Here is a 24,571-nt window from a genome sequence, read left to right as displayed (position 1 = left end):
TCATCTGTTGGAAATGTGCATTTTAAACGACACGGAGAGTCTTTCAGTAATGATGGAATTCACATGGCTGATTGATTCAGTTCAGCGAAAAATTCGTTAGACTGGTTTAAAATTGTAACTCGTCTTTTTGAACAATTCATTAAAAGAAACGGCTCACAAGAGTCGCTCGTTATGCTTTTGTGCGTAAAATCCGGTGTTTTTGATTCACTAAGAATTTTTTTGTTCTTAAAATCCAGCGTGTTTTTGATTCACTAAGCAGATTTTTTTTTGTTCGTAAAATCCGGTGTGTTTTTGATTCACTGATTCACTAAGAAGAGTCGTTTATACCGGCGTGTTTTTGATTCACTGATTCACTAAGAAGAGTTGTTTTTTGTTCGTAAAACCCGGTGTGTTTTTGATTCACTAAGAAGAGTTGTTTTTTGTTCGTAAAACCCGGTGTGTTTTTGATTCACTAAGAATAGTTGTCATTGGAGTTAAACCCATGAGGATGTGAACAGAAATGCGTTTTTGCGGTATACCGTCGTTTTATTTCCTCACTTCAAAATTGACTGAACAGACAAATTCATTAACATCTGATGTAAACATAATATTTCTTGTGATGTGGTAGCACAGATTCACACACACACACACACACACACACGCTGATAAAACTTGCACTTTCAATGCTCTGTCACTTTAAAGTGTCAGCTAAAATGTTTCAATAAAACAAACTGAATCAGAAGTCAGCCGGATGTATATAAAATGTTATCAGGTTACATAGCAACAGATATCATAAAACTAATGACCTTTGAACATTACTGTGTCATACAGTTTAAAGTTCACCCTTATCTGGTGCTGCAGAAATACAGAAGTTGTAAGGAGTAGACTTATAAACGCAACATATGCAAACCACAGTGGGACAGAACAATTTATGAAAAAGACAGAAGAAAGCATTAATTCTTACAATAATTTATTGACATATACTGCCAGGAATACAGCCAGGAAGTGGAGTTTTATATCTACTAATCAATAGCAGATCATGTTTATACTGGAATAATTTGAAATGTGTGAACACGAGAGCTGAAACCCTTACATTCAAAAGCAGTGATTCACCACATAAATAATACAATTATGGAATATCCTATGCAAAAAAATAAAGCATTTAGAAATGTATTACTCTTTTATTCCTGAGTAAAAAGTGATTCACTTTCACTGTATTACAGAATCAGAGTACCATAGTGAAATCTGTGCCATTGGCAAAGCGACACTGGACTTTCTCAAGGAAGGGCAGGCGGGACTGGAGGAGGTCCACCTGGTGCACGGTTATGTCCTTGCACATGGACACATCGAGGGTCCGGAGTCTGTCGCAGTGCAGCGCGATTATGGAAAGAGTTCTGCAGGAACACATTAACCATGTTAAGCAGAGCTCAATAGTTTAGTATGAACACAACAGCGCTGGAAGAGGTCACTCACTCGTTGGTAACCGCGTCACAGCAGGCCAGGAACAGATGCTGCAGTCTGTGGAGGAGCGGAAGGGCCCGCGCCATACCTTGGTCACTGATCTGGGGACAGAGGTTGAGCGCCAGGCTCGTGAGGTTGCGGCAGTGAAGAGCTACGGACACCAAGCTGTCGTCGCTGATCTCAGGCAGCATGGAAAGCGAGAGACGCTGCAGGTCTGGGAAACGGAGAACCTGAGGTGGCCGGGAACATTTTGGTTATAAATATTCAGTACCGATTACCGTAATAACAAAATAATTGTTGATAACAAAAAATATATATATTTTTTTTCAATATGGTACAAGATTATCCTATTCAAATCAATGTTATTCACACGTTAGGTCAAAAGTAATCTAAAAGTAATCAAAAAGTAGTCGGATTACATTACCTAATATGTGCAATGTAATAGATTATGTTACTTACTATAATGTTCATAATGTATTTTGTATTCAGTAATGGACTACAATTTGTAAGTAATCTACACTTTAACCATTATTGCTCACAAAACACACAGTTTCTATTCTATTATTCTATTATTACCTGTGTGATACTGGTGTCGGTTAACTTCGAGCAGGCCGACAGGTCCAGTTCCTGAAGACCCCTGAGGGCCAGCAGTGATGCTCCTTCCTGATCTCTAAACGCACCCAGGTCCTCGTCGGTTACGAGACGTGGCTTCTCCTGGAAAGGCAGGCTGGGAGGCTGGAAAAAGCCCATGTTTCCAAATGTCCTAGTAAAGCTTGGGCCTTTATCATCCTTCACATTTGAGGCATTTATGAGAATTTTTTTACATTTTGTGTGCACTGATTATCAAAACATTATATAAGTCCTAAAAAAAAGTAAAAAGAAGTAAATCCCACCTCTTTGTCTCTTGGTTCACAATTTTGGGTGGGCTCCACCATCCCCAGCAGCCCCCAGTCGGAGATCTCTTTGCACCAGCCGAGCCGCAGCACCAGCAGCGCAGGGAGATATTTTGCGATGGCGTGAACACTAAGGTCAGTGAGATAGACGCAGGAGGTGAGGTCCAGCTTTCTCAGGTTACTGCCCAGCAACTGCGTCAGGGAGAATATGACTGTGTCCTGCAGGAGGACAGAGGGTGTTAGCAAGAACAGGGACAATACAAAAATCATTTTTGATGGGTCATTTGAGGAAAATATTCAAATGAAATTTTGCGAAACAAAAATTGTATATTCAAATTATCCTTAATATGCCAAGTATATATTTTTTTACATTTTAATACTGTTTGGTTAATTACAAATTATAATTATTATATAGTAATCATAATATTAAAATGTATATACAATATTATTATAAAAAATATTATAAACTTTTTAACACATAAACAAAAAATAAAACACTAAATACTAAATCAATTATTGCAAATATGAATTTAGGCATCACAACATTATTAATTAATTAAGTATGAAAAATGGATATTCAATTTAAGATATTTTTATTAATACAAAATATAAACAAAAATTGTATGATATATTCATATCATCCTAAATTATGGCAAATACTTGCTAAATATTTATTTTTATACTATTTTGTTAATTATAGTAAGTATTAAACAATTATAATATGAAATATAATTATGACATTAAAATGTATATATAATATTAGTTTTTATAATTACTAAAAAAAACTACTTTTTTTTTAAATAGCTGAAAAATAAAACACTAAAATGAATTGTCATAACATTATAATTTACAGTATACAGATTTTTATTTTCAATACAAAATGTCAAAACAAAAACAGGATAATATTACCCAAAAATGATTAGCAATATAATATTTTTATAATATTTTCCATTTTTTTTATACTATTTTGTTAATATATATATATATATATATATATATATATATATATATATATAATATACACTCACCTAAAGTATTATTAGGAACACCTGTTCAATATCTCATTAATGCAATTATCTAATCAACCAATCACATGGCAGTTGCTTCAATGCATTTAGGGGTGTGGTCCTGGTCAAGACAATCTCCTGAACTCCAAACTGAATGTCAGAATGGGAAAGAAAGGTGATTTAAGCAATTTTGAGCGTGGCATGGTTGTTGGTGCCAGACGGGCCGGTCTGAGTATTTCACAATCTGCTCAGTTACTGGTATTTTCACGCACAACCATTTCTAGGGTTTACAAAGAATGGTGTGAAAAGGGAAAAACATCCAGTATGCGGCAGTCCTGTGGGCGAAAATGCCTTGTTGATGCTAGAGGTCAGAGGAGAATGGGCCGACTGATTCAAGCTGATAGAAGAGCAACTTTGACTGAAATAACCACTCGTTACAACCGAGGTATGCAGCAAAGCATTTGTGAAGCCACAACACGCACAACCTTGAGGCGGATGGGCTACAACAGCAGAAGACCCCACCGGGTACCACTCATCTCCACTACAAATAGGAAAAAGAGGCTACAATTTGCACGAGCTCACCAAAATTGGACAGTTGAAGACTGGAAAAATGTTGCCTGGTCTGATGAGTCTCGATTTCTGTTGAGACATTCAGATGGTAGAGTCAGAATTTGGCGTAAACAGAATGAGAACATGGATCCATCATGCCTTGTTACCACTGTGCAGGCTGGTGGTGGTGGTGTAATGGTGTGGGGGATGTTTTCTTGGCACACTTTAGGCCCTTAGTGCCAATTGGGCATTGTTTAAATGCCACGGCCTACCTGAGCATTGTTTCTGACCATGTCCATCCCTTTATGACCACCATATCCTCTGATGGCTACTTACAGCAGGATAATGCACCATGTCACAAAGCTCGAATCATTTCAAATTGGTTTCTTGAACATGACAATGAGTTCACTGTACTAAAATGGCCCCCACAGTCACCAGATCTCAACCCAATAGAGCATTTTTGGGATGTGGTGGAACGGGAGCTTCGTGGCCTGGATGTGCATCCCACAAATCTCCATCAACTGCAAGATGCTATCATTTCAATATGGGCCAACATTTCTAAAGAATGCTTTCAGCACCTTGTGAATCAATGCCACGTAGAATTAAGGCAGTTCTGAAGGCGAAAGGGGGTCAAACACAGTATTAGTATGGTGTTCCTAATAATCCTTTAGGTGAGTGTAGATATATTTAATGTTTTCTCATAAATTATAAAAGAAAATATTACAAATTAAATATTTTTGTTAATACATAATACAAAAAAATTATAATAATTGCTTTAATTGTGAATTTACAGTATGAAAATGGATATTAATTTTGAGATTTGTTTAAGATTATTATTAGTGTTTGTTTAAGTAAGGGTTAGATATTGACACAGGTGAATGAATTGTAAAAGTAGGGGAAATGAGCAGGCACAATTAACAATATCAGCTTATATATTGGCTGATAACTGATATGGTACACATTTTCTTTCATGTATACGTGCCGTTCAGCACTTTTGCCTCACCCTTATGTATGAGCAGTTTCTTAGGCTAAGGGCCTGCAGCTGCGCCCTGGGCTGTGGACAGGACAGTCCCTTCACCAGGTCTGTCCCGCTGACATGCAGACACTCCGACAGATCCAGAGTCTTCAAACAGGGCAGCGCCATCAGCTCGGTCAGGCCTTTATCTGTTATCTTCCAGTCCTGTGAGAGGGTCAGCGACTGCAGCTCCTTCAGCTCAGTGGACACCGCCAGCACCGTCCTACTGGTCAACTCAGTGCACGCGCCGAGGTCCAGCGTCTTCAGGCCGTTCTGGTGCTTGCAGAGGATTTCTATGGAGTAGTCGGTCAGCTCTTTACAGCCGCGTAGACTCAGATCCTCCAGACGGAGGCCGGGCACCTGAGCTATGGAGCGGAGGGATTCGGGGGTGATGCTGGTGCGACTCAAGTCCAGGCTGTGGAGCGTACCGGCCTGCTTCTGCAAGAGATTCAAGAGGTTACGGAGGGAAACTAGAGCCGAGGAGCCGGACCCAACAGGGCTCCCTCGGTATGGGTCAAACTCGAAAGCGATGTGGCATCCGGCCAGGGCCAGACCGCGCAACCTGGGCGTGCAACTCGTCAGCCGGTTGAAAGAGAGATCGGAGAGGTAGCGGAGATCAGACAAGTCCAGTTCCTCCAGGTTCTTCAAAGCGTTCTCCACCTAATATGGCACAAAAATTAGATTGTACTTCAACGTTTTTTTTATTTATTTTTTTATACAATTTTATTAATGAAAAAATATAGTTAAATTGTCATTTAAAATATTATAATTTATATATAATAAAATTATATCACTTAATTTTACAATTATATAATTTTTTATTATATATAATATAATTATGTTATAAATTATACAAAATAAAAATATTTATCTAAAATAATATAAATTCAAATAAAATATTACATTATTTTATTAAATATATTACATTATTAATATTATTTTTGTTAATAAATAAATAAATGTTTACGTTACAATTTAGGCATCACAACATTTTAATTTACATTATGAAAAATAAATCTACATTTTGAGATGTTTCTTTAAAGATGTAACCTGTCGACGGTGCTCCTGTCTTGACAGAAAAGCTCCAGACATGAAGAGGCTGTCCAGGCCATGAAGGTCCAGCTTGCGGAGGCCGGTCAGTTGTGGCAGGAGGCCCAGCAGGGAGGACTCTGTGATGCTGCTGCCGGGTAGAGCTAAACTGTCCAAGTGAGGGCCGAGGTGAAGCCCCACTTCCAAAAGTACTTGTCTTGACAGGCTGGATCCATCAAGATGACTGATGACTAGGCCACAGCGAGGGCGCCTTGCAAGTGCACGGATAAAGTCCAGTGAAGATGTGGAAGCATGGAACTTGAAGGTGGCATTTTTCTAGATTAAAGCACCCAAAAGGCAATTTAAACAACTGTGGAAGTGGACTAAACCAAAAAATGTATGTATAAATTTACATAATCTTGATATTCGAATGAAAATGAGAAAAACCTGAAACCGGTGGTCTTGGCTTGCCTCGTACCAACTCTTACAGACCAGTGACGCCTCCTTTCGATCCGTTACATGAAGGTAACTCAATATGTAGGAAATAATCTGGAGCAGAAGGGAGAAAATTGACAGGTTACGCTCTCTCTGGAAAATATGAAGACAAGACTCAACTATATAATGAAAGTTGTCACATTTTGCTCATGTTATACATTATACACTTTTTTTGTGTGTGTGTGTGTGTGTGTGGGGGGGGGGGGGGGGGGGGGGTATGCGTGTTTATTAATCAATATTATAATTATATGATATATATATATATAACAGCATTTATTTAAAATAGAATATTTTCTAACATTATAAATGTCTTTACTGTAATTTTTTATCAGTTTAACTCATCCTTGATGAATAAAAGTATTGATTTATTTTATTTCTTTCCCCCCAAAATAAAATAAAAATTCTTACTGACCCCAAACTTTTGAACGGTAGTGTTTAATGTTACAAAAGCTTTAGATTTCAGATAAATGCTGTTCTTTTGAACTTTCTATTCATCAAAGAATTTTGAAAAAAAATTGTACACAACTGTTTTCAACATTGATAATAATAATGAATGTTTCTTGAGCATCAAATCATCATATTAGAATGATTTCTGAAGGATCATGTGACACTGAAGACTGGAGTAATGATGCTGTAAATTCAGCTTTGATCACAGGAATAAATTACAGTTTACTGTATATTCACATAGAAGACAGTTGTTTTAAATTGGAATAATATTTCACAATATTACTGTTTTTGTTTGTATTTTTAATCAAATAAATGCAGCCTTGGTGAGCAGAAGATACTTCTTTTAAAAACATTAAAAATCTTACTGACCCCAAACTTTTGAACGGTAGTGTATATATATATATATATATATATATATATATATATATATATATATATATATATATATATTAATACACACACACACACATATATATATCGTTTTATTGTGACAACGTGCACAGAAGAAGAAAAAAACATGTACTTATACTGAGGACCCCCATGAAAACAAGATGTTTCATCTCATGGGGTTGATCCTCTAATAAATGTTCATAATTTTTTTTTTTTAAACATTATTAATATAACTACGCCAACCAATGTCTGTCTGTCTGTCTATCTATCTATAGTTTTTTTATTCTCATTCTTAATATCCATTCGGCGCTATGGTAAAGAGTCAAAAACACAGTAAAACTATGGTACATTTCAGTAAGGACATGCTGTCAAATGAACAGAAAGGTAATGAATATACAATTTGGGAACTCATGTTAGCTTACTTGTTATTTCAGCTCTAAACCCCTTACTAGCGGCTAGCCTATCCAGTGTGTGATGTGTGGATGGACGGACTCACCTCAATAGGTAGGTGTGCACTCTCCATAACTGCGCTCACTTCCGATATCTGGTCTTATTAATTATCATTTATTTAAATGTAATATCAGTATTAAAGGTCGCGGACTATCAGGTCGCGGACTATCAACGTGCTAAACATTCAAGAGCACGGGATGATCTGATAACACCCTCTAGTTGTTCCGAATCCTCCTTACACAGTATTAAAAGACGCACCAAACCCCAACATTATCCACAACACGTTCCGCTACACATCCTAAACCCCTCAGAAATGTGAGCAAGAAAACATTTTTCAAAGAAAATAATAAAGAACTGTCACAAGAACAACACTGGACATCACGTGCAAGAAGCGCGCAAAGTCACCTGGGAAACGTAGTTTAACGAAAGACAGAGCCTGACTTTGGATTTGTGTCGACAGATGGCGCAGTAATTCATAGAACGTGATGTGAGCACATAAAAATGAGCCATATAGAGCTAAATTTCTACGAATTACTTCATAATATAATATAGTGTTTAATATATTATGCTTTTTGGATAATTGTTCAACATTTTTGCATCGATGCAAAGTAGGCTATGCTACCTCTAATATACAGTAATTCTGCATTAATGAGCAGGAGGATATTTTTGTATCAATACACAGGTGTCTTTATCTTGGCCTGGTGTTGGTGCCACTCACTCTGTCATTCTAGGGCCGTAAAAGTGCATGTAAACTAAAAATATGTTTTGCCTGACTAGGACAAATTTAGATATGGTTAATCATAAAACATTCAGCACAGAATTATAAAAACATAGACTGCTGTTTGTACAGAATATGAGTAAGCAATTTATCAAACAATTTTATCCAATAAAAGATTTATTCATTTGTCAAGGGCTTGTGTTCATGTAATTTTTCCAAATAATAAATAGGCCCAAATAAATAAAAAGAGGAAAAACCCACACAATTCATTCATTCATTAACAAAATAGACAACTATACAAATTATTATGATTATTGATGCAAGTGCAGTCACTGTTTCTGTCAACAACAATAAAATAATGACTAATGCAGAAATAATAAATCATGATTGTATTTTAACAAGCTATTGTAATTAGTGCTTATTAATTAATTAATTATTAATAGTGAAATTAATAATCAAATGTAAAAATAAAACTGTGTAGTCTTCACTAAATGAATGAAATAAACACAATAGTAAAGCTAAGAAATTTATTCAGTCAAGTTCAAGGAGAGATTTTCTCTCTCAATAACTGTAAAATTCATCAGTTATGGAATGAGTTCAATTCATCTATAGTCAGTGCCGAAATACAAACACAAACAAATTTGTGTTCCAGTTCCAGGATTTGCACTTTGGAGACGACCACAAGATCCAGACAAGTCCTCTGCGTTGAGTAAAGTTGGCAATAAATTCACAGATTCGAACTTCCCGGGTCAATAACTCGTGAGCTAAACGTTGTTACTACACACATAACACCTCTTTTTAATCGTAGTAATGTAGACAAGCAGCTACAACCTAATTTTCCTCAAAACGAGCTTTTCCTCGCAGTGGACAAAATACATAGATCATATGCGCAGGCGGCAGAGAGACAGATCCGAAAGGACCGTCTGCAAAGAGCCAAACCCGAAAAGCGTTACTAAGAAAACAGTCAATAACTTCACTGTCACACACTATAGTGTCATCAAATTCAGTTTACACATCACTGCTGTCCTGATGCTTATACTACAACACTTATTTTGTATAAATATCTTTTTGCATAATTTTTATGATTATTATTTATGAAAAATATTCAATAACTGCACTGTAATTCACTGTATTGTTGCCAAATTCAGTTCACACATCACTGCTGTCCTGATGATTATACTACAACGCATATTTTGAAAAAAATTTTTTTTTACATTTTATATACAATTGTAAATGTATCATGTTGATGATTTTTATTATGAAAAATATTCAATAACTTCACTGTAATTCACTGTATTGTTGCCAAATTCAGTTCACACATCACTGATGTCCTGAAGGTTATACTACAACACTTATTTTGGGGGGAAAATATTTTAAATTGTATATACAATTGTAAATTTATGATTTTTAAAAAATGATTTTTATGAAAAATATTCAATAACTTCACTGTAATTCACTGTATTGTTGCCAAATTCAGTTTACCCATCACTGATGTCCTGATGGTTATACTATAACACTTATTTTGGGAAAAATAGATTTTAAGTTGTATATACAATTGTACATTTATGATTTTTTTAATGATTTTTATGAAAAATATTCAATAACTTCACTGTAGTTCACTGTAATTCACTGTATTGTTGCCAAATTCAGTTCACACATCACTGATACCCTGATGGTTATACTATAACACTTATTTTGGGGGGGAAAAAAGTTTAATTGTATACAGTGAAGTTTTGAATTACAGTGAAGTTATTGATTATTTTTCATAAAAATCATCAATTATAAATTTACAATTGTATATACAATTTAAAATATATTTCCCCCAAAATAAGTGTTGTAGTATAACCTTCAGGATATCAGTGATGTGTGAACTGAATTTGGCAGCAATACAGTGAATTACATTGAAGTTATTGAATATTTTTCATAAAAATCATAAAAATTATACATTTACAATCGTATACAATTAAAAACTTTTTTTTTTCCCAAAAAATAAATGTTGTAGTATAACCATCAGGACATCAATGATGTGTGAACTGAATTTGGCAACAATACAGTGAATTACAGTGAAGTTATTTAATATTTTCATAAAAATCATAAAAAATCATAAATTTACAATTGTATATACAATTTAAAATATATTTCCCCCAAAATAAGTGTTGTAGTATAACCATCAGGACAGTAGTGATGTGTGAACTGAATTTGGCAACAGTACAGTGAATTACAGTGAAGTTATTGAATATTTTCATAAAAATCATAAAAAATCATAAATTTACAATTGTATATACAACTTAAAATATATTTCCCCCACAATAAGTGTTATAGTATAACCTTCAGGACAGTAGTGATGTGTGAACTGAATTTGGTAACAATTCAGTGAATTACAGTGCAGTTATTGAATATTTTTCATAAATAATAATCATAAAAATTATGCAAAAAGATATTTATACAAAATAAGTGTTGTAGTATAAGCATCAGGACAGCAGTGATGTGTAAACTGAATTTGATGACACTATAGTGTGTGACAGTGAAGTTATTGACTGTTTTCTTAGTAACGCTTTTCGGGTTTGGCTCTTTGCAGACGGTCCTTTCGGATCTGTCTCTCTGCCGCCTGCGCATATGATCTATGTATTTTGTCCACTGCGAGGAAAAGCTCGTTTTGAGGAAAATTAGGTTGTAGCTGCTTGTCTACATTACTACGATTAAAAAGAGGTGTTATGTGTGTAGTAACAACGTTTAGCTCACGAGTTATTGACCCGGGAAGTTCGAATCTGTGAATTTATTGCCAACTTTACTCAACGCAGAGGACTTGTCTGGATCTTGTGGTCGTCTCCAAAGTGCAAATCCTGGAACTGGAACACAAATTTGTTTGTGTTTGTATTTCGGCACTGACGCTGCTCCCTCTGGCAGCCGCAGCTCACCGCGGGACATTGGTGCTCACCGCGGGACAGTAGTGCTTGCCGCGGGACAGTTGTTCTAGCTGCTTACCGCGGGCCAGTGGTGCTCGCCGCGGGACAGAACCTTTCACTGCAGCTCGCCGCGGGACAGAACCTTTCACTGCAGCTCGCTGGCGCTCTGAATGCTGCTGATCCGCTATTCTGCACATCAGTGCCCGCACTGATTCACTCACTGGCGGAAAATCGGCCACAGCCAGGAGTCTTACTGGCTTTTGCGGTTGGTCTTTACATGGCTGCTTCTTTTTAGAGCTGCTTTTCTTTTGTATTGGACGACCAGGGCTCTGCTTCTCTTCACTGGCTAGTTTCCTCACACTGCTCCGGTTCACAGGTGCTATCCGGCCAATCACAAGCTTTGGGAGACGGAGACGAGCAGGAGGAGCAGGAGCAGGAGGAGCAGGAGTAGGAGCAGCAGGAGCAGGAGCAGGGGGTTGTAGAGGAGCTCGACCTGTCACGACTCGGGGCTTGTGCGTCTTGAAAGCAGCCGCACCGGCCAGTGGAGGCAGAATCGGGCCTGGAAATTTGTTCATTTTCCTGTGTGGCCTTTCAGTTGTAGTTACAATTCTCGCCTGCGGTGTCTGTCTAGGTCGGGTCAGATCATTATTGTGCCCATATCCAGTGAACGTGGGTGTCTGGCCAGTGGACTTCACAGACTCTTGGTGGATTGACGGCATCTGCTGCACACGGTGATGCTGCCTGGTGGTTACTTGGTTAGGTGTAGTCAGATCATTTTTATGCCCATTTCTAATCACCATGAATGTTGTGTGCGTGGGTGTCTGGTCAGTGGGCTTCACAGACTCTCGGTGCATCGACGGCCTCTGCATTGGGTGATGCTGCCTGATAGTCTGGTTAGGTCGGGTCAGATCATTTTTATGCCCATTTCCAATCACCATGTCCACGAGTGGTGTTTGCGCGGGTGTCTGACCAGTGAACTCCACAGACTCTCGTCGAGTTGACGGCATCTCATTCTGCACACAGTGATACTGCCTGATGGTTGATGCTGGCTTTTGCGGGCGAGCGATACGGGATATCCTTAAATAAGGTAGAAACATTTTCAAGACTAAAATTGCTGTTCTTTGTGAAATCCTTCTTTATAGCTGTCAATGTTCTCTCTAATGAGCTTGTTCACACTGGAGCGCAATAGAACTGTGAATGATATTCACTCGAAATAGCATAGTCTACATTGTAGATGACGTCACATTGTGCTGACTTTCTATGACGTCACGATTGTTGACAGTCTATGACGTCACATCGTGACGTCATAGACTGCGCGTAGCGTTGGAATAGTAGCCTACATTGCTCTTTGGTATTTGGGTTTAAAAAATGCTTAAAAATAAACAAGTAGCCTAACATTTCTTGTATATAAATGGGTGTATATAAATCATCTTTATTTACCTAAAAATTCTATTTTTAACATTTTTAGTCATTATTTTTAAGTTTGATTTGTTAATCTAACTAATTATAGAAAAATACCCATTTTGACATACTTTTATTACTTATTTCAAATAAAAGTTCTTTATTTATTTTTGATTTTTTTTTTTTTACTGTTTACATGCCCCATTTTGAAAATGGGGTTGCAAAAATGGAAGTGGTGGATTTACTTCCTTCTTAGTTTATTGAGGAGTTGATTAAATTTGCTAACATTTGCTATTATTGTGTAATCAATAATAAGTCTTCCTAGTCTAATGTTTAATAAAATATATTTGTACTTCTAACCCTGTTTTTGAATTCAGTTTGTATTCAATTGTCATTAATCGAGTTACAATCAAGAAGCTGTAGAAAGTTATTTTTTAATCTTATGCTGTTGACCTTATGAAAGTCACTATGCACTACACATTCATTAATACAATCTGAGCATTTCTGCATTTTAGTTCCACTTGCAAGCTCGTATGTTTGTTCTCAACATTCATTTGAGATTGCAGGAATTGTTTTAGACTATATCAGTAACATTAACACTTAATCCACATTATCATTGAACATTCCTCAAAGTAATTACAAACTAAAGAGACCATATTAATAACAGTAACACACAACAATGTAAAATAAGGAAATCAAGAACACTTTATCTGACAGCCAACGTTCTTCTCTTCAGGTTTGACCTCAGGCAAAATAGTGAGAGGGAAATGGCCCTTTGTGTAGAAGAATGGAAAGACCATCTCAATGAAATTGTGTGTGAAGGCGTGATAGACAGTCTCACAGAGGCGATCTGAGAATGACAGCTGTCCTGCACTCATGTCCAGTTTCACCCTCACTATTGCAGGTTTCTCAAATCCAAGTAGTGGGACGTGCGACTCCAGAGGATCTGTGACACATGTCCGATACACCAGACTCCACTGGGCAAGCCGTTGGTTCCTTTTATTTGGACAGACTCTGTGGCGACACCTACCATCCAGGACGTGTTGTCCTCCACGTCAACGTCCCATGTGTGTGTCCCTGTGGAAAAGCCCACAGAGCCCAGCACACAGGGACAATGATCAAATCTCTCCAGGTTATTGAGAATCTCCTCTCGTATTTATGTCTCACACTCATCAGATCAGCAGATACTATCAGGTCAAAGTTGGCTGTGTTAGGGTCCAGAAACACAGGACCTATCGATCGAGAGAGAGAGAGAGAGAGAGATAGTTTAAAAACAGAAATGACATGGATTGAAAAGAAAGGTTGAATTTTGTGCATTTACTAGTGTTTGAATTGTTAAATGGATTGACTCACTGTAACTGACAGATCGTCTGACTTTCCTTCAAACATTGAGATTAAAGTTGCCTACATACTTGGCACAGTCAATAAGATCTCCTGGAGTCATCTCTGGATCCTGGAATTCACACTGGGCTCTGGGAAAACACAACATAACGAAAGACAAAACCTGACTTTGGATTTGTGTCGACAGATGGCGCAGTAATTCATTTTTTTACGTGATGTGAGCACATAAAAATGAGCCATATACAGCTAAATTTCTACGAATTACTTCATAATATAATATAGTGTTTAATATATTATGCTTTTTGGATAATTGTTCAACATTTTTGCATCGATGCAAAGTAGGCTAGGCTACCTCTAATATACAGTAATTCTGCATTAATGAGCAGGAGGTTATTTTTGTATCAATACACAGGTGTCTTTATCTTGGCCTGGTGTTGGTGCCACTCACTCTGTCATTCTAGGGCCGTAAAAGTGCATGTAAACTAAAAATATGTTTTGCCTGATTAGGACAAATAGTTAGATATGGTTAATCATAAAACATTCAGCACAGAATTATAAAAACATAGACTGCTGTTTGTACAGAATATGAGTAAGCAATTTATCAAACAATTTTATCCAATAAAAGATTTATTCATTTGTCAAGGGCTTGTGTTCATGTAATTTTTCCAAATAATAAATAGGCCCAAATAAATAAAAAGAGGAAAAACCCACACAATTCATTCATTCTGTCACGAACTGCTCCAAGACACGAAGGTTAGATCCAAATGCAACTTTATTGGCTGGGGAAATCCAGAGGCGTAATCCAATGTACAGGCTAGGGTCATACACAGGCAGGCAGTCAAAACAAAGAAAGAAACAAAACAAACAAACAGGCAGGGACCAGAGGCAAGAGAGTAATCCAGGGAACAGGGCAAGATATCAAAAACCAAGAAACAAGAAAACCAGGGAAACGCTCAGAAATGCAGTGTAACACTTAACAAGACTTCGCGGTGAGTGACTGAATAAACATGGTATAAATAGACTGAGACTAACAGGATGATGTGACACAGGTGAATGCAATCAGTGAATGAGGTACAGGTGAATGTGATCAGTGATGATGAGTCCGAGCAGTGAGTTATGGGAAATGTAGTTTGTGAGTGATAATAGTCTTATGTGGAGTGCCCTCTGGTGGCTCTCAAGGGCACTCCAGCTGGTGACCGTTACACATTCGTTCACAAAATAGACAACTATACAAATTATTATGATTATTGATGCAAGTGCAGTCACTGTTTCTGTCAACAACAATAAAATAATGACTAATGCAGAAATAATAAATCATGATTGTATTTTAACAAGCTATTGTAATTAGTGCTTATTAATTAATTAATTATTAATAGTGAAATTAATAATCAAATGTAAAAATAAAACTGTGTAGTCTTCACTAAATGAATGAAATAAACACAATTTTAATAAAGCTAAGAAATTTATTCAGTCAAGTTCAAGGAGAGATTTTCTCTCTCAATAACTGTAAAATTCATCAGTTATGGAATGTGTTCAATTCATCTATTGTCAGTGCCGAAATACAAACACAAACAAATTTGTGTTCCAGTTCCAGGATTTGCACTTTGGAGACAACCACAAGACCCAGACAAGTCCTCTGCGTTGAGTAAAGCTGGCAATAAATTCACAGATTCGAACTTCCCGGGTCAATAACTCGTGAGCTAAACGTTGTTACTACACACATAACACCTCTTTTTAATCGTAGTAATGTAGACAAGCAGCTACAACCTAATTTTCCTCAAAACGAGCTTTTCCTCGCAGTGGACAAAATACATAGATCATATGCGCAGGCGGCAGAGAGACAGATCCGAAAGGACCGTCTGCAAAGAGCCAAACCCGAAAAGCGTTACTAAGAAAACAGTCAATAACTTCACTGTCACACACTATAGTGTCATCAAATTCAGTTTACACATCACTGCTGTCCTGATGCTTATACTACAACACTTATTTTGTATAAATATCTTTTTGCATAATTTTTATGATTATTATTTATGAAAAATATTCAATAACTGCACTGTAATTCACTGAATTGTTACCAAATTCAGTTCACACATCACTACTGTCCTGATGGTTATACTACAACACTTATTTTGGGTGAAAAATATTTTAAATTGTATATACAATTGTAAATTAATGATTTTTTATGATTTTTATGAAAATATTCAATAACTTCACTGTAATTCACTGTATTGTTGCCAAATTCAGTTCACACATCACTGATGTCCTGAAGGTTATACTACAACACTTATTTTGGGTGAAAAATATTTTAAATTGTATATACAATTGTAAATTAATGATTTTTTAAAATGATTTTTATGAAAAATATTCAATAACTTCACTGTAATTCACTGTATTGTTGCCAAATTCAGTTTACACATCACTGATGTCCTGATGGTTATACTACAACACTTATTTTGGGAAAAAAATATTTTAAATTGTATATACAATTGTACATTTATGATTTTTATGAAAAACATTCAATAACTTCACTGTAGTTCACTGTAATTCACTGTAATTCACTGTATTGTTGCCAAATTCAGTTCACACATCACTGATACCCTGATGGTTATACTATAACACTTATTTTGGGGGGAAAAAAAGTTTAATTGTATACAGTGAAGTTTTGAATTACAGTGAAGTTATTGAATATTTTTCATAAAAATCATCAATTATAAATTTACAATTGTATATACAATTTAAAATATATTTCCCCCAAAATAAGTGTTGTAGTATAACCTTCAGGATATCAGTGATGTGTGAACTGAATTTGGCAACAATACAGTGAATTACATTGAAGTTATTGAATATTTTTCATAAAAATCATAAAAATTATACATTTACAATCGTATACAATTAAAAACTTTTTTTTTTCCCAAAAAATAAATGTTGTAGTATAACCATCAGGACAGTAGTGATGTGTGAACTGAATTTGGCAACAGTACAGTGAATTACAGTGAAGTTATTGAATATTTTCATAAAAATCATAAAAAATCATAAATGTACAATTGTATATACAACTTAAAATATATTTCCCCAAAATAAGTGTTATAGTATAACCTTCAGGACAGTAGTGATGTGTGAACTGAATTTGGTAACAATTCAGTGAATTACAGTGCAGTTATTGAATATTTTTCATAAATAATAATCATAAAAATTATGCAAAAAGATATTTATACAAAATAAGTGTTGTAGTATAAGCATCAGGACAGCAGTGATGTGTAAACTGAATTTGATGACACTATAGTGTGTGACAGTGAAGTTATTGACTGTTTTCTTAGTAACGCTTTTCGGGTTTGGCTCTTTGCAGACGGTCCTTTCGGATCTGTCTCTCTGCCGCCTGCGCATATGATCTATGTATTTTGTCCACTGCGAGGAAAAGCTCGTTTTGAGGAAAATTAGGTTGTAGCTGCTTGTCTACATTACTACGATTAAAAAGAGGTGTTATGTGTGTAGTAACAACGTTTAGCTCACGAGTTATTGACCCGGGAAGTTCGAATCTGTGAATTTATTGCCAACTTTACTCAACGCAGAGGACTTGTCTGGGTCTTGTGGTCGTCTCCAAAGTGCAAATCCTGGAACTGGAACACAAATTTGTTTGTGTTTGTATTTCGGCACTGACGCTGCTCCCTCTGGCAGCCGCAGCTCACCGCGGGACATTGGTGCTCACCGCGGGACAGTAGTGCTTGCCGCGGGACAGTTGTTCTAGCTGCTTACCGCGGGCCAGAACCTTTCACTGCAGCTCGCCGCGGGACAGAACCTTTCACTGCAGCTCGCTGGCGCTCTGAATGCTGCTGATCCGCTATTCTGCACATCAGTGCCCGCACTGATTCACTCACTGGCGGAAAATCGGCCACAGCCAGGAGTCTTACTGGCTTTTGCGGTTGGTCTTTACATGGCTGCTTCTTTTTAGAGCTGCTTTTCTTTTGTATTGGACGAACAGGGCTCTGCTTCTCTTCACTGGCTAGTTTCCTCACACTGCTCCGGTTCACAGGTGCTATCCGGCCAATCACAAGCTTTGGGAGACGGAGACGAGCAGGAGGAGCAGGAGCAGGAGGAGCAGGAGCAGGAGCAGGAGCAGGAGCAGGGGGTTGTAGAGGAGCTCGACCTGTCACGACTCGGGGCTTGTGCGTCTTGAAAGCAGCCGCACCGGCCAGTGGAGGCAGAATCGGGCCTGGAAATTTGCTCATTTCCCTGTGTGGCATTTCAGTTGTAGTTACAATTCTCGCCTGCGGTGTCTGTCTAGGTCGGGTCAGATCATTATTATGTCCATATCCAGTGAACGTGGGTGTCTGGCCAGTGGACTTCACAGACTCTTGGTGGATTGACGGCATCTGCTGCACACGGTGATGCTGCCTGGTGGTTACTTGGTTAGGTGTAGTCAGATCATTTTTATGCCCATTTCTAATCACCATGAATGTTGTGTGCGTGGGTGTCTGGTCAGTGGGCTTCACAGACTCTCGGTGCATCGACGGCCTCTGCATTGGGTGATGCTGCCTGATAGTCTGGTTAGGTCGGGTCAGATCATTTTTATGCCCATTTCCAATCACCATGTCCACGAGTGGTGTTTGCGTGGGTGTCTGACCAGTGAACTCCACAGACTCTCGTCGAGTTGACGGCATCTCATTCTGCACACAGTGATACTGCCTGATGGTTGATTCTGGCTTTTGCGGGCGAGCGATACGGGATATCCTTAAATAAGGTAGAAACATTTTCAAGACTAAAATTGCTGTTCTTTGTGAAATCCTTCTTTATAGCTGTCAATGTTCTCTCTAATGAGCTTGTTCACACTGGAGCGCAATAGAACTGTGAATGATATTCACTCGAAATACCATAGTCTACATTGTAGATGACGTCACATTGTGTTGACTTTCTATGACGTCACGATTGTTGACAGTCTATGACGTCACATCGTGACGTCATAGACTGCGCGTAGCGTTGGAATAGTAGCCTACATTGCTCTTTGGTATTTGGGTTTAAAAAATGCTTAAAAATAAACAAGTAGCCTAACATTTCTTGTATATAAATGGGTGTATATAAATCATCTTTATTTACCTAAAAATTCTATTTTTAACATTTTTTTTAACTGTTTACATGCCCCATTTTGAAAATGGGGTTGCAAAAATGGAAGTGGTGGATTTACTTCCTTCTTAGTTTATTGAGGAGTTGATTAAATTTGCTAACATTTGCTATTATTGTGTAATCAATAATAAGTCTTCCTAGTCTAATGTTTAATCAAATATATTTGTACTTCTAACCCTGTTTTTGAATTCAGTTTGTATTCAATTGTCATTAATCGAGTTACAATCAAGAAGCTGTAGAAAGTTATTTTTTAATCTTATGCTGTTGACCTTATGAAAGTCACTATGCACTACACATTCATTAATACAATCTGAGCATTTCTGCATTTTAGTTCCACTTGCAAGCTCGTATGTTTGTTCTCAACATTCATTTGAGATTGCAGGAATTGTTTTAGACTATATCAGTAACATTAACACTTAATCCACATTATCCTTGAACATTCCTCAAAGTAATTACAAACTAAAGAGACCATATTAATAACAGTAACACACAACAATGTAAAATAAGGAAATCAAGAACACTTTATCTGACAGCCAACGTTCTTCTCTTCAGGTTTGACCTCAGGCAAAATAGTGAGAGGGAAATGGCCCTTTGTGTAGAAGAATGGAAAGACCATCTCAATGAAATTGTGTGTGAAGGCGTGATAGACAGTCTCACAGAGGCGATCTGAGAATGACAGCTGTCCTGCACTCATGTCCAGTTTCACCCTCACTATTGCAGGTTTCTCAAATCCAAGTAGTGGGACGTGCGACTCCAGAGGATCTGTGACACATGTCCGATACACCAGACTCCACTGGGCAAGCCGTTGGTTCCTTTTATTTGGACAGACTCTGTGGCGACACCTACCATCCAGGACGTGTTGTCCTCCACGTCAACGTCCCATGTGTGTGTCCCTGTGGAAAAGCCCACAGAGCCCAGCACACAGGGACAATGATCAAATCTCTCCAGGTTATTGAGAATCTCCTCTCGTATTTATGTCTCACACTCATCAGATCAGCAGATACTATCAGGTCAAAGTTGGCTGTGTTAGGGTCCAGAAACACAGGACCTATCGATCGAGAGAGAAAGAGAGAGAGAGAGAGTTTAAAAACAGAAATGACATGGATTGAAAAGAAAGGTTGAATTTTGTGCATTTACTAGTGTTTGAATTGTTAAATGGATTGACTCACTGTAACTGACAGATCGTCTGACTTTCCTTCAAACATTGAGATTAAAGTTGCCTACATACTTGGCACAGTCAATAAGATCTCCTGGAGTCATCTCTGGATCCTGGAATTCACACTGGGCTCTGGGAAAACACAACATAACGAAAGACAAAACCTGACTTTGGATTTGTGTCGACAGATGGCGCAGTAATTCATTTTTTAACGTGATGTGAGCACATAAAAATGAGCCATATACAGCTAAATTTCTACGAATTACTTCATAATATAATATAGTGTTTAATATATTATGCTTTTTGGATAATTGTTCAACATTTTTGCATCGATGCAAAGTAGGCTAGGCTACCTCTAATATACAGTAATTCTGCATTAATGAGCAGGAGGTTATTTTTGTATCAATACACAGGTGTCTTTATCTTGGCCTGGTGTTGGTGCCACTCACTCTGTCATTCTAGGGCCGTAAAAGTGCATGTAAACTAAAAATATGTTTTGCCTGACTAGGACAAATAGTTAGATATGGTTAATCATAAAACATTCAGCACAGAATTATAAAAACATAGACTGCTGTTTGTACAGAATATGAGTAAGCAATTTATCAAACAATTTTATCCAATAAAAGATTTATTCATTTGTCAAGGGCTTGTGTTCATGTAATTTTTCCAAATAATAAATAGGCCCAAATAAATAAAAAGAGGAAAAACCCACACCATTCATTCACAAAATAGACAACTATACAAATTATTATGATTATTGATGCAAGTGCAGTCACTGTTTCTGTCAACAACAATAAAATAATGACTAATGCAGAAATAATAAATCATGATTGTATTTTAACAAGCTATTGTAATTAGTGCTTATTAATTAATTAATTATTAATAGTGAAATTAATAATCAAATGTAAAAATAAAACTGTGTAGTCTTCACTAAATGAATGAAATAAACACAATTTTAATAAAGCTAAGAAATTTATTCAGTCAAGTTCAAGGAGAGATTTTCTCTCTCAATAACTGTAAAATTCATCAGTTATGGAATGAGTTCAATTCATCTATAGTCAGTGCCGAAATACAAACACAAACAAATTTGTGTTCCAGTTCCAGGATTTGCACTTTGGAGACGACCACAAGATCCAGACAAGTCCTCTGCGTTGAGTAAAGTTGGCAATAAATTCACAGATTCGAACTTCCCGGGTCAATAACTCGTGAGCTAAACGTTGTTACTACACACATAACACCTCTTTTTAATCGTAGTAATGTAGACAAGCAGCTACAACCTAATTTTCCTCAAAACGAGCTTTTCCTCGCAGTGGACAAAATACATAGATCATATGCGCAGGCGGCAGAGAGACAGATCCGAAAGGACCGTCTGCAAAGAGCCAAACCCGAAAAGCGTTACTAAGAAAACAGTCAATAACTTCACTGTCACACACTATAGTGTCATCAAATTCAGTTTACACATCACTGCTGTCCTGATGCTTATACTACAACACTTATTTTGTATAAATATCTTTTTGCATAATTTTTATGATTATTATTTATGAAAAATATTCAATAACTGCACTGTAATTCACTGAATTGTTACCAAATTCAGTTCACACATCACTACTGTCCTGATGGTTATACTACAACACTTATTTTGAGGGAAATATATTTTAAATTGTATATACAATTGTAAATTTATGATTTTTTATGATTTTTATGAAAATATTCAATAACTTCACTGTAATTCACTGTACTGTTGCCAAATTCAGTTCACACATCACTACTGTCCTGATGGTTATACTACAACACTTATTTTGAGGGAAATATATTTTAAATTGTATATACAATTGTAAATTTATGATTTTTTATGATTTTTATGAAAATATTCAATAACTTCACTGTAATTCACTGTATTGTTGCCAAATTCAGTTCACACATCACTACTGTCCTGATGATTATACTACAACGCATATTTTGATTTTTTTTTTTAACATTTTATATACAATTGTAAATGTATCATGTTGATGATTTTTATTATGAAAAATATTCAATAACTTCACTGTAATTCACTGTATTGTTGCCAAATTCAGTTCACACATCACTGATGTCCTGAAGGTTATACTACAACACTTATTTTGGGGGAAAAATATTTTAAATTGTATATACAATTGTAAATTTATGATTTTTTAAAAATGATTTTTATGAAAAATATTCAATAACTTCACTGTAATTCACTGTATTGTTGCCAAATTCAGTTTACACATCACTGATGTCCTGATGGTTATACTATAACACTTATTTTGTGAAAAATAGATTTTAAGTTGTATATACAATTGTAAATTTATGATTTTTTTAATGATTTTTATGAAAAATATTCAATAACTTCACTGTAGTTCACTGTAATTCACTGTATTGTTGCCAAATTCAGTTCACACATCACTGCTGTCCTGATGGTTATACTATAACACTTATTTTGGGGGAAAAGAAAGTTTAATTGTATACAGTGAAGTTTTGAATTACAGTGAAGTTATTGAATATTTTTCATAAAAATCATCAATTATAAATTTACAATTGTATATACAATTTAAAATATATTTCCCCCCAAATAAGTGTTGTAGTATAACCTTCAGGATATCAGTGATGTGTGAACTGAATTTGGCAACAATACAGTGAATTACATTGAAGTTATTGAATATTTTTCATAAAAATCATAAAAATTATACATTTACAATCGTATACAATTAAAAACTTTTTTTTTTCCCAAAAAATAAATGTTGTAGTATAACCATCAGGACATCAATGATGTGTGAACTGAATTTGGCAACAATACAGTGAATTACAGTGAAGTTATTGAATATTTTCATAAAAATCATAAAAAATCATAAATTTACAATTGTATAAACAACTTAAAATATATTTCCCCCAAAATAAGTGTTATAGTATAACCTTCAGGACAGTAGTGATGTGTGAACTGAATTTGGCAACAGTACAGTGAATTACAGTGAAGTTATTGAATATTTTCATAAAAATCATAAAAAATCATAAATTTACAATTGTATACAACTTAAAATATATTTCCCCCAAAATAAGTGTTATAGTATAACCTTCAGGACAGTAGTGATGTGTGAACTGAATTTGGTAACAATTCAGTGAATTACAGTGCAGTTATTGAATATTTTTCATAAATAATAATCATAAAAATTATGCAAAAAGATATTTATACAAAATAAGTGTTGTAGTATAAGCATCAGGACAGCAGTGATGTGTAAACTGAATTTGATGACACTATAGTGTGTGACAGTGAAGTTATTGACTGTTTTCTTAGTAACGCTTTTCGGGTTTGGCTCTTTGCAGACGGTCCTTTCGGATCTGTCTCTCTGCCGCCTGCGCATATGATCTATGTATTTTGTCCACTGCGAGGAAAAGCTCGTTTTGAGGAAAATTAGGTTGTAGCTGCTTGTCTACATTACTACGATTAAAAAGAGGTGTTATGTGTGTAGTAACAACGTTTAGCTCACGAGTTATTGACCCGGGAAGTTCGAATCTGTGAATTTATTGCCAACTTTACTCAACGCAGAGGACTTGTCTGGGACTTGTGGTCGTCTCCAAAGTGCAAATCCTGGAACTGGAACACAAATTTGTTTGTGTTTGTATTTCGGCACTGACGCTGCTCCCTCTGGCAGCCGCAGCTCACCGCGGGACATTGGTGCTCACCGCGGGACAGTAGTGCTTGCCGCGGGACAGTTGTTCTAGCTGCTTACCGCGGGCCAGAACCTTTCACTGCAGCTCGCCGCGGGACAGAACCTTTCACTGCAGCTCGCTGGCGCTCTGAATGCTGCTGATCCGCTATTCTGCACATCAGTGCCCGCACTGATTCACTCACTGGCGGAAAATCGGCCACAGCCAGGAGTCTTACTGGCTTTTGCGGTTGGTCTTTACATGGCTGCTTCTTTTTAGAGCTGCTTTTCTTTTGTATTGGACGAACAGGGCTCTGCTTCTCTTCACTGGCTAGTTTCCTCACACTGCTCCGGTTCACAGGTGCTATCCGGCCAATCACAAGCTGTGGGAGACGGAGACGAGCAGGAGGAGCAGGAGGAGCAGGAGCAGGAGCAGGAGCAGGAGCAGGGGGTTGTAGAGGAGCTCGACCTGTCACGACTCGGGGCTTGTGCGTCTTGAAAGCAGCCGCACCGGCCAGTGGAGGCAGAATCGGGTCTGGAAATTTGCTCATTTC

General features: G+C 36.8%; 2 protein-coding genes across 4 annotated transcripts; both read right to left on the bottom strand.

Moving 5' to 3' along the window:
- Nucleotides 1-932: 932 nt before the first annotated feature.
- fbxl9 (F-box and leucine rich repeat protein) lies at nt 933-8,135 on the bottom strand. 2 transcript variants are annotated; one of them, XM_082160154.1, is made up of 8 exons: nt 7,762-8,135; nt 6,381-6,482; nt 5,955-6,269; nt 4,893-5,564; nt 2,334-2,552; nt 2,017-2,175; nt 1,453-1,670; nt 933-1,373 (listed from the first exon to the last, which is right to left on the bottom strand). In XM_082160154.1, exons 1-8 carry the CDS (start codon nt 7,786-7,788, stop codon nt 1,205-1,207), a joined length of 1,881 nt encoding a protein of 626 aa, XP_082016280.1. In that variant the 5' UTR covers nt 7,789-8,135; the 3' UTR covers nt 933-1,204. The 2 variants fall into 2 exon arrangements, with proteins under 2 accessions (XP_082016280.1, XP_082016279.1); XM_082160153.1 differs by having other exon boundaries at nt 2,017-2,229; nt 7,762-8,134.
- Nucleotides 8,136-10,779: 2,644 nt separating this feature from the next.
- On the bottom strand, nt 10,780-18,759 carry LOC309490679 (uncharacterized protein). 2 transcript variants are annotated; one of them, XM_082159884.1, is made up of 2 exons: nt 17,848-18,759; nt 10,780-11,481 (listed from the first exon to the last, which is right to left on the bottom strand). In XM_082159884.1, exons 1-2 carry the CDS (start codon nt 18,737-18,739, stop codon nt 11,348-11,350), a joined length of 1,026 nt encoding a protein of 341 aa, XP_082016010.1. In that variant the 5' UTR covers nt 18,740-18,759; the 3' UTR covers nt 10,780-11,347. The 2 variants fall into 2 exon arrangements, with proteins under 2 accessions (XP_082016010.1, XP_082016009.1); XM_082159883.1 differs by lacking the exon at nt 17,848-18,759 and adding an exon at nt 11,482-13,332 and having other exon boundaries at nt 10,780-11,451.
- Between the last annotated feature and the right edge of the window lie 5,812 nt (nt 18,760-24,571).

This window comes from Leuciscus leuciscus, assembly GCF_965113295.1.
Source record: "Leuciscus leuciscus genome assembly, chromosome: 25".
NCBI lineage: Eukaryota > Metazoa > Chordata > Actinopteri > Cypriniformes > Leuciscidae > Leuciscus > Leuciscus leuciscus.
The sequence above is the reverse complement of the archived record's forward strand: the minus strand, read 5'-3'. Positions and strand labels throughout refer to the sequence as shown.